The sequence below is a fragment of the Populus trichocarpa genome, chromosome 19, assembly GCF_000002775.5.
Source record: "Populus trichocarpa isolate Nisqually-1 chromosome 19, P.trichocarpa_v4.1, whole genome shotgun sequence".
In the NCBI taxonomy this organism is placed as follows: Eukaryota; Viridiplantae; Streptophyta; class Magnoliopsida; order Malpighiales; family Salicaceae; genus Populus; species Populus trichocarpa.
This window is the reverse complement of record NC_037303.2, coordinates 8,450,594-8,464,373: the sequence shown is the minus strand read 5'-3', so window position 1 is coordinate 8,464,373 and position 13,780 is coordinate 8,450,594. Positions and strand designations below refer to the sequence as shown.

Below are 13,780 nucleotides of genomic sequence, written 5' to 3'. Positions count from 1 at the left end.
AAAAAAAAAGTCTAAGTTTTATCTCTTGAACTCTCATTGGTTTATGAGAATAAGAGTATTATGTATGAGAATTAGTTGAGATAGATAAAAATATAAATCGAATGAATGAGTGTGCTTGCAAATTTTAAAAGTTTAATTAGTTTAGGGCTTGACTTTGAAAGTATGTCATGTTGACTTTATAGTGTTGTACCAATGCAATCTTTTGAGCCTTCAACATTATATTCTTTGATTGTGCATTCTTTCAATGATATGTATCTCAAGAACTTGCTTCATATCTTGTTGAGATTATATTCACATTACATGTGTACATAAAGATGATAAAGACGTTAGGATTTTTAACCACTTGAGCCAAAAAGCCAACCTAAAGCATATTATCCTTAGTGAGCTATTTTAAGCTTGTTTATCTTTTCTTTGCTTTACCCATGTGCAAGCCTTAATGTTTTATATGTTTTCCTTTTCCCCTTGCCAAGGATTAGTGGAGCATATACTTGTTGATATCTCATGAATTATGGTTGGAAATTATGTGAAAGGAAGAAGTGATGCTTGATGAAAAGATGGGTAAAGTTGCCAAAGGTGAAAAAAAACCAAACAAAAAGGAGAAAAGAGAAAGAAAAGAAAAGATGGAGCTTGAAATCAAAAGAAGTTAAGTATTGATGCTTAAAGATAGAAAAATTATGTGCCTTGATGAGATATCTTGTTTCAAAAATGCTTTTCTATAGAATGATTTATTTCCTTTGGTTTTAGCCTTAACCCCATTACAACCAAAAAGTAAGACCTTTTGATTCATGCATTGTTTGTAATATTTTAGTAATGGAGATGAGATTAAAAAGCAAGCTTATGGTAGAACATATTCATTGATTAAATTTGAGAGATTTAAACACATAAACCCTAAACACGTAAGTGTTGGAGTGTATATCAATGTGATGACCTATCACTTTGGCATGACATAGATTTCATTTAAATCCCAACAATTAATTGAGTTTCGAAGTTCACATGTAAATAAATTCATGAAAATTTATGTTTTTTATCCTTCTTGATTGTATTCCTGTTTATAATGCATGTACTCTTGGAACTTGATGGGAGATTAAGAGTTTGGTCATAGTTATTTTACTTATTTAATTCAAGTTTGATTTCATCTCTCCTTTCTCGAGGACGAGCAAGAGCTAAGTGTGGGGGTATTTGATGCAACCATGTTATTTGATAGTTTTACCCACATTTACATAGTATTTTGCCCATTTTTTATATATAAAATGCCTTGATATTCTTTATTTTATGTTTTAAAGGCACTTTTGGATGTAAGATTAAAAAAGAAGTAAATTGGAGATAATTGACAGATTTAACCTTGGGTCGATGTTTTGTGCAGAACTTGAGCTCTAGAGGTCAAAACAAAGTGATTTTAGTGGCATTAGAAATCTAACATGCATTAGAAATCTAACATCCATACCTTTCTATGCATTTATGTCAAGAAAAACAAAAGAGCATGCAAATCACAGCCTTCAAAGACAAATCTCGCAATCTGCCAGTGTTGACCTTTGGCCATTCCGACTTTAATATCTTGCGTTAGAGAAGTCCATTTGAGGCAAACTCAATTGTTTTAGTTTCCTGACTTAAATACCTATCAGCCTATTAAATTTCAACAGAAAACGAGCTCATATAAGAGAGATATGATATTTCTAAGATGACAAATAAATTCTACCACAGACAAGTCTTGTAAAGAAACAAGTCCAAATTACTTCCCAAAGCATCCAAACCGACATCCAAGTCTTTATTTCAGCAATTTAACTCTTCTAAGTCCAAAGTCAAAGCTTGAGGATTTTATGCAAGGCTATTTCTTCTTTTTTAAGAAAATAGTTATTGAACTACTTAAATCTAAATTGTCTACTTAGGTAAGGACTATTTTGTAAGAAAAAGGAATTATGGTTTCCTATCAAATAAAAAGAAAAAGCGAAAGGAAGAGAGGGGGTGGCTAGAAAAGAGAGAAAAAACATAGCCTTTCCTCCAAAACCCTAAATCATGCATTCTTCTTTCTTTTCAATTAGTTGTTCAATAGACATGCAAGGCTAAGCTTTTTTTCTTGGTTGCAAGGACACAGAAACCTTCGATTTTCAAGAACTGTGAGATTTATTTTATCTTTTCTTTTCAATTTATTTGATGAACATGCTTGTTTTTCTATGCTTATTTTCTATGAGACCGTTTGGCATTGCGTTTGTAACTGCGTTTCATCAAATTTTGATTTTTTTTTGTTTGCTAAAATTGAGTGCGGTTTGTACTTTTTGGATCGTTTTGATGTGCTGATGTCAAAAATAATTTTTTAAAAATGAAAAAACATCATTGGCATGTATTTCGGCACGAAAAGCTATTTGAAAAGCAACCGCTACCACACTGCCAAACACACTCTATAATTGTTTATTTTAATTGCTAGAGCAGACTCTAAGTTGTTATTGTAAATAATATATTGCTATGTTTGCTATCAAAACTGGAGTTGTGGTATATAAATTGTGAAAAACTGAGTTTAATAATCGTAGCGGATCTATGTTATTAGTCTAGGGAAAACATTCGATCAAATCAAACATGGATTGCAGACAATTATGTTTTCTTGATTAATCAACTTATCTAGTTCTTAATGCTGCCATTCAATTAAATTACTAGTACGCACACTGTGGTTGTTTGATGGTTAGGGTTAGTTATACGACGGATCTGTTAACTAACAAACATTAAGAAGAGATAAATATTCAGAACATAGATTGATGTATCGTTGCAATGATCGGTTCTGATTTCCATAGGTGGACGTCTACTTGAAACCAAGGTTTGTTCTCTTGATATTTTCTTATTTATTTAATTTAGCTTGATTGTTTAATTCTGTTATAGCCTAGATAACCTCAATCCCCCCTCATTTGCATATCATATAATATAATAATCTGAACTAAACCTTCCTCGTGGGATTGACCCCTTGCTAGCTCTATACTATCTTATTTATTTAAGTTAGGGTAATTAATTTGTGTTACCGTGACATCGCAATAAATTTTGATGGATTCTTGATAGATTCAAATATAGATAGATCAAAGCTTAGCCCTCTGATCAAAATGAGAGGGTTATGGACAAATGTTAACAGTCGGAACCTCTATCCTTCAATGGTTTTGGGATGGTGGTTTTATAACAAATTTGCGTAAGTGGTTTTCTTTTGCTTGGAGATAAAGGCATGCATCCCTTACCTTCTGATTTTTTATGAAAGATTTGTGACCCGTGATAAGAACCCTCTAGGAATTTTTATGTGTGAACACGAAAAAGTTGAGTTGTTTTGCATAAATGGGTATCTCAGTTAAGGCTGACTAAGTTGACCAATTTCAAGGTTTCGCTAGAGCAACTCCGATATAAACATTATCTGAGACCACCTGAAATTGGTAGAGGAGAAGCATACATTTCGATTGGATCCATTCTTGCTTAATTTATGAGCTAGCTCCACATTCATTCGTTTGAAGGTGCCAACTCGATTAGCTAAAAATTTTAAAACGTAGTGATAGCTAATTAGGGACAAGATGTTGTTGAATTTGTTAAAAACAATATGATGTAAATATTCAATGGGAGTAGCTGATCTATGTAGATGAAATGTTTTTCAGTTGAATGATGGTGGTTAGATCCTCTGAGGTGGTCGGAGATGCCACATTCATTCACCTGAAAAAGCCTACTTGACAAGTCAAAACTGCTAAAGAAGAAACTGAATAATGGTTGAACGACGTGTCACTCAATCCCTTCATTAAACTTAAGTGACGCGTCATCTAGGTTAAACCCTAAAAATTAGGGTTTTTAATTTGGGATTTGACAAAGTTTAATAGAGTCCCTACTTTTTCAATTTCTTTTACTTACACCAGTAATTTCTTCTCACCATTTAATTGCATGCAATTTCATTCTTTTCCAAACTCAATCATTAGCCCCAAAGTTCAGCTTCATTTTCATTTTGGTCCTTGATTTCTGACTTGTGCACTTGGACCCTTAAATGACTATCAAACTTTTAATTTTCTTCGATTTGGCCTCTGATATGGTCAATTTCAGCCCCTACAATCACATGCCTTTTTTAGTTTGGTCCTTAGTTTTTGATTTCTTCAATCAAGTCCCTGATTATCCATTAAACTTTAATATTTTTACAATTAAGTCCTTGATTCATCCAATTAATCCTCCCAAAACACCAATGAAGTCCCCAAACTTTAATTTATTCCATTTAACACCCAAATTAACTCCAAAAATTGATTTTCCTTACAATCAAGTCCTCTGTAAGATTAATTAAGCCTTCCAAAATTCTTATTGAGTCCATACCTATCCAAATTTATATTTCTTTACCCCAAATAACAATACTTTCACCAATAAAGCCCTTTGTCAATTAGAAATAGGTTGTCAATCTTATACATTTTAGTCCTCCAACTTTTCCACTTCTCATTTTGGTCCTTCACCACCTACTTGGAAAATCTTCTAGGTTTTCTTTATATATATCCTCTTGTATTTTGGATTTTTTTTTTGTGGGGTCAAAAGTGGATAACAAAAATGATTAAGGGGTAAATTGTGCATTTCACATGATTGGATAAATGTATACATGGATAAAAAAAACAAGAAGAAACCAAAAATAGAAAAGAGGAAACCAAAAGAAGAAGAAGAGAAAGAGAGGAAGAAGGAAAGGAAGGGGAAGATGGATGATGAATGATATATTTTAATAAGTAAATATAAGAATTAGATTTTGATATGCATGATTATTATTGTTAAGTATGATTTTGAATTTTTTTAGGTTGGTGGAGATTTGAAGTATATGTTCTTAAGTGTGATTGATTGATTAATATGGTTTAATAGTTGAAATAATTGATTTTGGGTGAATTGTTAGGAATTGTGATTTGAGATATATTTGTTTAATTGATGTGTTATGAGTATGAAGGGTTAAGAAATTTGTAACAATCTTTGCTGAAAATTCTAAAAAGATTAGTTTTGATGTTGAAGATGATCAAATTTCACTTGAGTCCTTGATTTGTGAAAACTATAGTTTAGTCTCTAAGAATTGAAAAATTATGATTTGACCCCCGAAACATATTATGAAATTATGAACATTACTGATTGTAAGGTTAAAGATGATGAATTCCACTTTGGTCATTGATATATGACATTTTCTATTGAGTCCTTGAATATTTTAAAATTATGATTTTACCCTTAGATTTCAAGGGCTTATTAAAAAATTATATTAAAGAATTACTAGGTGAATTATATATAGATAAAAAAGGTAATTGAGATTAGTTTACAATTCTAAAAACGGAATGGAATTCTGAAGCTTTTAGAAGGAATTATGATCAGTTTATTAGGTTGTATGCAATTGACGAATTATTGTAATTAAGTGTTGGATGGACTTTAATGGGTTATATGATTTGAATAGGTTGTTTGAGCTGAGATTTTGAACATTGGTTGTTTAAGTAAGGGAAATAAGTAAATCTTCAAACACTTTATTATCTTTAAATAAAATAATATTATTTTTCTTAATTGTGCATATTTCCTCTATTGTATGTGTTAAATTCTTTAAAAGAAGATCAAGCTCTTGCTATGTTGAAATTGATTTTCTTATATATGATGTTTGTGAATGCAAGGTATATAATTTTTATAAGAATGTTTTATAAATTGATTTATGAAAGAAAGTTTTTTTGGATTAGATTTGCAAATGGTTGCATAATGACTCAGATGGCTATAAATAAAGTAATGACCTCTGGTGAGTGGGGTTGTCCACACTATAACTAGTTTTAATGGTCTATCAATGGGTTATAATATTAACAATGGACCTTGATAACGGGTTACAATAGTTGTTTAGGAATAGTTGACAAATGGTCTGGTCACATGTATAATGTGGTCGTAGGAATTTGGTCTAAGAGTAAGGTCATGTTTTATAGATTTGAATGCCAAGTAAAAGCACGTATTAATTAATTGTTTAATGGAATGTTTTATGAACTATGAATTATGAACAATTTTTTAATTACATTAAGTTGTTGTTTCATTATTGTCAATGCAATGTGTGTATATGTGGAGCTTTACTTGTTAAGTCATTGTTGCATAATCACTCAAATGGCTATAAATGAAGTAATGACCTCTGGTGAGTTGGGTTGTTCACACTATAACTAGTTCTAATAGCCTGCTAATGGGTTATAATATTGACAATGGACCATGATAACAGGTTACAATAGTTGTTTAGGAATAATTGATTAGTGGTCTGGTCACAAGTTTAGTCGTAGGAATTTGGTCTGAGAGTAAGGTCATGTTTTATGGAATTGAATGCCAAGTAAAAGCATGTATTGATGACTTGTTTTATGGAATGTTTTATGAACTATAAATTATCAACATTTTTTTTAATTACATTAAGTTGTTGTTTCATTATTGTCAATGCAATATGTGTGTGTGTGTGTGAAGCTTTACTTGTTAAGTCATTGTTAGCTTACCCCCTCCCCCCTCTTTTTCCCCCCTATGTAGACAGGTAAAGGATTAATAGAGGTGTTAGTGAGTTTTGAGCTATGGAGAATACATCATTAGTTTAAGTTCTTAGTTGAGCTGAAAGACTTATTTAATGAAGAACATCTCTTGACTTGTTATTAGACATTTATTATTAATATTTTTTAGGATTTGTAATAAAACTTGATGTTGTTAATTAATCATTTATGAAATACAGATATTTAAGACATTCCAGTTTAACATTTGTGATTTTTAGTAAACTTTTTAAAGTTAGCCTTTGTATTATCTAGCATTCAATGCTAGATGATACAAGCATATTCATCCCTAGTTTTAGCCGTGAGAAATTTGTTTTATGTAATGGTAAATAGTTTTTATTAATCTAATTTTATAAAATGATAATAATTCAACTCAAAATTGATCTAGAACTTAACTCTACAATCATAGAAGCTCTTCAAATTTTACAATAATTTGATATTTATTCATAATAATGCATTCATAAAATGACCAAAAACGTTTACTGATTTAAAGTGTCTCTTTCTCTTTCTCTTTTATTAAACTCTGTCCACCACCACCAACCCCCAAGGAAATCCACAAATCATTACTATATTATACAGAACATCAATCCTTTATCAATTCCCAAATTTCACACTAAACCCATCTTCTCTAGTGGTTCTTGCCAATTTTTTCAACAAAGTACAACGCAAACGATGGGTGGGGCGAAGAATTGGACGGCTAGGAACCAAGGAAGGTACAATTATTGGAGTTAATGGTACACGTGGCAATCACATAGTAAACAAGGGAATCATGATTCATGAAAGTGATGGCAAGTTTCGGGTTTGGCAACTTGTAAAGGGCGGCGTGTACGGCGTCACTTTCTCAAGAAATTTTTAAGGGCGAGAAGATGAAAAAGTTTGCTCGACCGGTATTTCCGGTGAGAAAGAACAAAATACGTGTCAACATCAGGTAACTTCCAGCGATTGGAAATCCTCCTCGCTCGTGACTCTCCAATAACTTTATCTTAATAAACGACTTGGGGCCCATATACTAACTTTAATCACTTTATTAAAGGCATTCCTCCAATGCTCCACTCGAGCCACTCGGCTTTAGAATGTTACAACGCCATGCTCGAAGTTTTCAGTTTCTTACAACGTTTGTTAAAAAGATAAAAGGGAAGGAAGAAACGGCAGGTCGTCGGCTGCCGACAATGCATTCTTGCCCAATGCTCTATGGCAAGAGATGTTTGGTTTCAATCCCTCCTAGCTAGCTTATGATGGGAGGTTTAGGAGCTAATTACTACAACTATTAACCCAAATCAATGCTTGCTCATCTCACTTTCTTTGGGAATTTGGATGGCAAGGAATTATTTTGCATTCCAACTAGAGATGTGACTGAGTGGAATCAAGTCAAGTGTTATGATATTCAAGATTGGCCCACATAAATTAAATCAAGCTCAAGTTAAGCTTCTATATCATATTAAACTTTAAAGTAGCATTCAAATTTGATTTATTAATTTTCGACCGAGCTTGTTTATGAATATAACAATTTATGAATATAAGAAGTCAAATAAATAGGATTTTTTAATACAATAATTATTTTACAATTAATTTTCTTATCTTAATCTCATAGACTATCTTCGATTTCAATACAAAACTCCCTCGATACATCATCTGATGTGATTTTCAAGTTATTTTGTGATGTGAATCTCGTGATCATATGGTTATGTAACCCACAAACAGGAAAAGCAAATCTCAGAAAGTTAAAGAATCAGGTTTGATAGAAGTGTGATACGAAGATTACCTAAACCAAAGCACCAACACTATTGAAATGAATCCATACTCAGCAAATATTAATTTGCGAACGGAAAGTATAAGGAAGACGCCACAAGGCCAGTTATACCTTCACAAGTCAAACTTGTTCTTTGTCCCAACAAAGAGAAAAGTGTTGCATCATGCAAAACAAAGGTTTATTCAAAACATTATGATGGCTAAAAAAAAAATCTAATTACAAATTAAATAATCCTATTTATACTAGGTTAAAAAATATATGTTTAACAATTCTGGAAAAGTAATAAAAAAAGATCTAAATAAAATAGAAAAAGAATCATAAATCAACTAGAAAACTAATATAAATTACGCTTAGTTTCTTCTGAACATTATTTCAAGATCTTTCTGATCTTTGACTGACCTAAAATTCTAATCATGTATAAAAAATGACCTCTAGAAACTTTTAGTAAAATTCTAGCCCGATCCAATGATCAAATCAAAACTTATGCTTATTAGCGTAAAAATATATATGCAATAAAAAAAATCAGCCCAAAACCAACTTTAACTATCCTAAATAAGCATGAAAATCTTTGTAATAACTCATGCCCCTTAGTTTCTTTGTAGAAGATGAAAACTCCTAAAATATTCTATCATTAAATATTGCATCGCTCGTTTCCTTGCATAGCTAAAATAAATAAAAAATTCTTGTAAGAAAATAATTTTAGAGCATTAAGGAATCATTACAACACTTGAAAACTATATGTTCTTACCCATTAAAAATCCTAGAAGAACTAGAAAACTCCCAAAAATAAGTTGTTGAATATCCTTATATCATTAGAAAAAGAGTCATTTCCAAATAAGAAATTCATAAGTCAAAATGCAATAAATAACAAAACCCGTAATGCATCTACTGATCTATATCACAACATCTTCTTGAAATTCGACTGATCTAAAATTTTAACTCAATATAGAATAATATGTCTGGAAACTTATGATAAAATCTTAGTACAATCCAATTGTTGGATTGAGAGTTATGATCAATTATGCTAGAATTTGAATTTGCTAATTATTCAAACTTTTCTTGAATCGTATTGTTTTGCATTCATGATATAACATAAATATTGTTTTTAATTATATTTTTTAAAATATATTTTTTTGAAGATATATTTTAAATTTACAAACATTTCAAACCAAATAGTGAGTTGATACAACTTGTTTAGAAGATATATAATCAAGCTTTAAAATTGTGACTAAGCTTAATTTGTTTATCTAAATCCATCGAGCTTGAACGAATACTCTATTGAGTCGATTTTGAATCAAACATGAGTAGTGGGGTTCGTTTTAGAACCCCATTTTTCAATACAAAGATTGAACTATAGTATAAATTCTAGATAATTGCATCTACGAGCACGGTGATACAAAATTGTGTTGACTCCTGCTGGGACTAGCTAGTGTTAATAGATTTGATCTTCCAGAGATGGTGGAAATTAAGGTAGCTAAATGGGTGGCTATATTTGTGATAGAAATGCTACGAAGGCAATACTGGCATGGCTAGTATGAGGTTATATGGGAGTTTCGTGGTTTTGTTCCTTAAAAGTACGAGACTTTTGCAACAAAAGAGAAGGTTGTTGATCATTGAGGTTGATGCTAGCATGCATTAGTAGAATATTTGAATAAAATTCAAACAAATAATTAAATATTAAAGATATAATAATGACAATTGTAAAACGCCATTATGCATCTAACATTTATTTTAGTAAGTTTTTAGAAAAAAATGCCTTTAAATTTTTAGAAAGTAAATTGCCACCTATATAAATAGATACATTTGTCATGTGTGTAACTAATAAAACAAAATTTTGAAATATTAACAAATTTTAAAAAAAGTTCTTAAATAAAGAATTTTAAAACAAATTTCTTATGATAAGTTTATCGTTTATTATTTTTACTTAAACTAATTTTAAAAAATTAATATTATATATATTACATAATCTTTTATATACATCAAATATTAAAAAAACTTAATATGGGATAAATATCTTTAAAATCCCTATTTATTTGAAATTTTATCATATTATATCAATTAAAATATGCGCCCATTTATAATCTTGTTATTTACAATTAGATTCTTTTTGATAAAATTATTAAATTATGCGATACAACTTGTAATATTTTAAAACTCAATAACAATTAAACATTAAAACTCAAATATTGTATTAACAATGTAAAATAAATTGTAAGATTTTATGTTGTTTTTTTTTACTTTTAACCTTGCAAAATTTCAAGATTCAATATCGCACACGTAGAGACATAAAAAAGCAATACAAATAAGTTAGAGAGCATATTTTATATATATATATATATATATATATCTCAGGGACACTAAACAATAATCACGAGAAACACTACCAGGCAGGCACCATAATTAACAACACAATATGCACTTCCCATTCAGTCAATATTTTTTTTTACAGTACATTACTCTCTCTCAACAAACTAATATTTACATAGTGAAGTTGAAGTTGACAAATTAGTATAATAAAGCTGGAAAAAAAAAACCCTACTCATGCTCCCATATAACTTACCATCGCCAGCTTCTTTTGCTCATTTCAGCTGTATCCCCCTATATCACTTATTTCTTTTGTTCTAAATAAATATATAGAACATTTGATCGGTGCCCAACACCGGCCTCAAGGTACAAAGGCTCAGATGCTAGCAACTTAGTAGCATAAAGAGACAGTGATGCTCTTGATCATAATATATAAGATGGTAATAACTTAAGGTAGTTTGCTGTAGTAATAATATTCTTTTTTGATGGACGTCGGTCACCACTATATATATATATATTGATATATTTGCTGTAGTCTTCTTCATCACTAGCTAGTATTCTATGATATATCCTCCCATTGGAGATCTGTGTGGAACCCCCTTCCTCCTCTTGGCAGTCCTATAATTATTCATAGCACTTGGAGGTGGGGTTGATGGTGTAAAGCTTTGTACTTTGCTTCTAGCACCTCCATGGCCAATGCCTTTCATTGATTCGTCAGTGTCTGAACCATCCATCTCCTTGTACCTTTTCTTCTTCCTAAAATTCTTTGATGTTCCAACAATCTGAAATGTTATTCAATTAGAACTGGCACAACGATATTGAGCATGAGAAAAGTAATTATAGCGGAAGGACCCTCTTTTAATGAGAGAAGACAAATCGATCGAGCTAGGTTTATTTGATCTAGCTACATGGAAGTTAGTAAGGCTCGGGCTCTCCTCCTCCTCCTCAAATAAATGAAGAATTAAATGTTTTTCCATTAACTTCTGAGGGGAGGGGGTTGGCGGAGTGTTAACAAGAAGAAAGTACCATAAAGCTCTTAATTTCCATGGGTGAAAATATTCCCACAAGTGAATCAACTTTCTTCCCAAGTAAAATTAAACAAAGTCAATATATACGGAAGTAAGACAAAAGAAAAAAGCAAAATATTTGATTTAATCTATTAAAAGAAAAATATATTGATTAAAATCTCAGTTGACAAAAAAGCAAAGGAGTGGAAATAAAAATTAAAAAAAATAAAATTGGAAATATGTGCGGGCATATTAATTTTACCTTGCAACCAAGAGAGCAAAAACTGAAGGAATCCAGGAGGCTACGCTCACAGACATGGCAAGTGTTGGTAACACCTTTACCAGGCCTAGGCTGAGGCCTCTCATTCAAGAACACAATTCTAGCACTGTTGATAATGTATGTCTGGACTCCTGTTATGTCCAAGTATTTCTGAATTTCAGACACCCTAATCACATCATGGTATGATGACCTCCTTATCTACAAGAAGACAACGACAAAATGCCATCAATGAGTAATTTGATTAAACCATAATAGACAAAAGTACTCATGTGCTAGATGCCCTTGTCTCAATTAAAAAAAAGCCATGGATTCAGGATTGAACACACCAAATCAAAGAGACACATGCCATTGCTGAAACCGATGCAAATTCATGTGATCTTGGACATATCAGTAGATGAGAGACATGGGGATATCTCGGGAAGAAGGAACAGTGCCTCATGATGACTGCAGTGTTTGTGTGTGTGTATTGCTACTTTATAAGAATGGTGTATAAAATCCTTAGCACTTTGCACATACCTGAATAGCTCTATGGTCACTGTGGAGTGAAAGACAAACAGAACAAAGGGCACCGTTCATGCAATCCAAGCAGTACATATTGCATTCGCTCTTATGAGCATCAGCATGAAGCTTGCATTGAACAAAGAAGCTTGTTTCAAGAAGTGGATGCAGCCATGGTGGCCACTTGATATCTTCCTTATGATCATCAACATCATCATCAGGACCACCACCTCCCTATAATATATATACTCAAACAAGATTAACATGGATTTGATTTCAGCACCATTTGTAATCAAGAAATAATTAAAACACAAGATGGACACAAACCACATACATACGTATGTGGTTAGATGTTAATCTTGTGTTCTATTTCTTGATTACAGATGCTACTCCCAACAAGATATATAAATGTGAGATACAGCACTAGTGGTAGCCAATTAATTATAATTACCATGATTCTTCTGATGTTGGGTTTGATTTCTCTCACAGTGGTTTCTTGATCATTGATGATCATCTATGGACGGTTTCGGAGAAAGAAAAGAGAGCTTTTTGTCACAGAAAGAGAGAGAGACAGAGATAGAGAGAGGTGGGGGTAGGAGATTGTAGTGGTGGGTGGTGGATGAGGTGTGGGAGGTGCTTATCTGTGTGCTTAAAAGTCTACCACCGAACCTCTACATCCGAACCTAAACCAAAAAAATTAGATGCGTTTGGTCCAAGGAACTCACCATTAATTCTTCTCCATTTCTTTTCCTTTTTCCTTTCCATGTTGTTTTTGTTAGACTTTCTAATTTGAAAATTAATATTTGCATTTCTTTCTTTTTTTTCTTTTTTTTATTTTAATTATAAATATTCGGATCAATTTATATACATCTTGATTAATTTTCTAAGATGTTTAAATTAATAACTATATAATTTTTCAATAATTTTAAGAACCCTCGAACTAATAATATTTAAAGAATAAATTTATAACTCAAAAAATAAACTCAGGGTTTATCTAATTGAATTACACCCTAAAATTTAATTTAATATTTGCATTTCTGTGATCGGGCATCACAGCTAGGTTTTGGTGGTCTTGACACAAGGAGGAGTGGATGATTAAGCAAAACTAGAAAGATGCCACGTGTTGGACATTTGTATACCGTATGGTGCCGAGGTGGGACTTTGGTATTGCCACCTAAAAGAATAAAACAGTGCTTCGCAATGTGGGGAAAAAAAAGAAAAAAAGAAAAAGAAAAAGAGTACCTGACAATAAGGAGAACTTGTGGATGCTGTTAGGTACAGAATAAAATAATTCTGTTGGATTTGTTTGCTGGCTGGATACCCAAGTTAGAATTCTACGTATATTATTCCAATTTGCTCCAATGTTTATGTTATTTTAGGCGTCCTTTATATATGTTTTCGTTAAATATGGTTCTTATTATCTTTACTTGTATGAGAAGAT

The 13,780-nt window shown here is 31.6% G+C and overlaps 1 protein-coding gene across 1 annotated transcript; it reads right to left on the bottom strand.

Moving 5' to 3' along the window:
* Positions 1 to 10,650: 10,650 nt before the first annotated feature.
* On the bottom strand, positions 10,651 to 12,976 carry LOC7453583 (protein RGF1 INDUCIBLE TRANSCRIPTION FACTOR 1). Its single transcript, XM_002325355.4, has 4 exons — positions 12,791 to 12,976; positions 12,358 to 12,573; positions 11,824 to 12,039; positions 10,651 to 11,336 (listed from the first exon to the last, which is right to left on the bottom strand). The coding sequence occupies exons 1-4, from the start codon at positions 12,851 to 12,853 to the stop codon at positions 11,106 to 11,108; spliced, it is 726 nt and encodes a 241-aa protein (XP_002325391.2). The 5' UTR covers positions 12,854 to 12,976; the 3' UTR covers positions 10,651 to 11,105.
* Between the last annotated feature and the right edge of the window lie 804 nt (positions 12,977 to 13,780).

Bases quoted from the DNA above. Each gene is read 5' to 3' on its own strand.
- LOC7453583 (XM_002325355.4), bottom strand. From the start codon at position 12,853: ATGATCATCAATGATCAAGAAACCACTGTGAGAGAAATCAAACCCAAC. The intron at 12,040-12,357 runs GTATGTGCAAAG...GTCTTCTTGTAG, and splicing joins GTGACCATAGAGCTATTCAG to ATAAGGAGGTCATCATACCA. The intron at 11,337-11,823 runs GTAAAATTAATA...ATAACATTTCAG, and splicing joins TTTGCTCTCTTGGTTGCAAG to ATTGTTGGAACATCAAAGAA.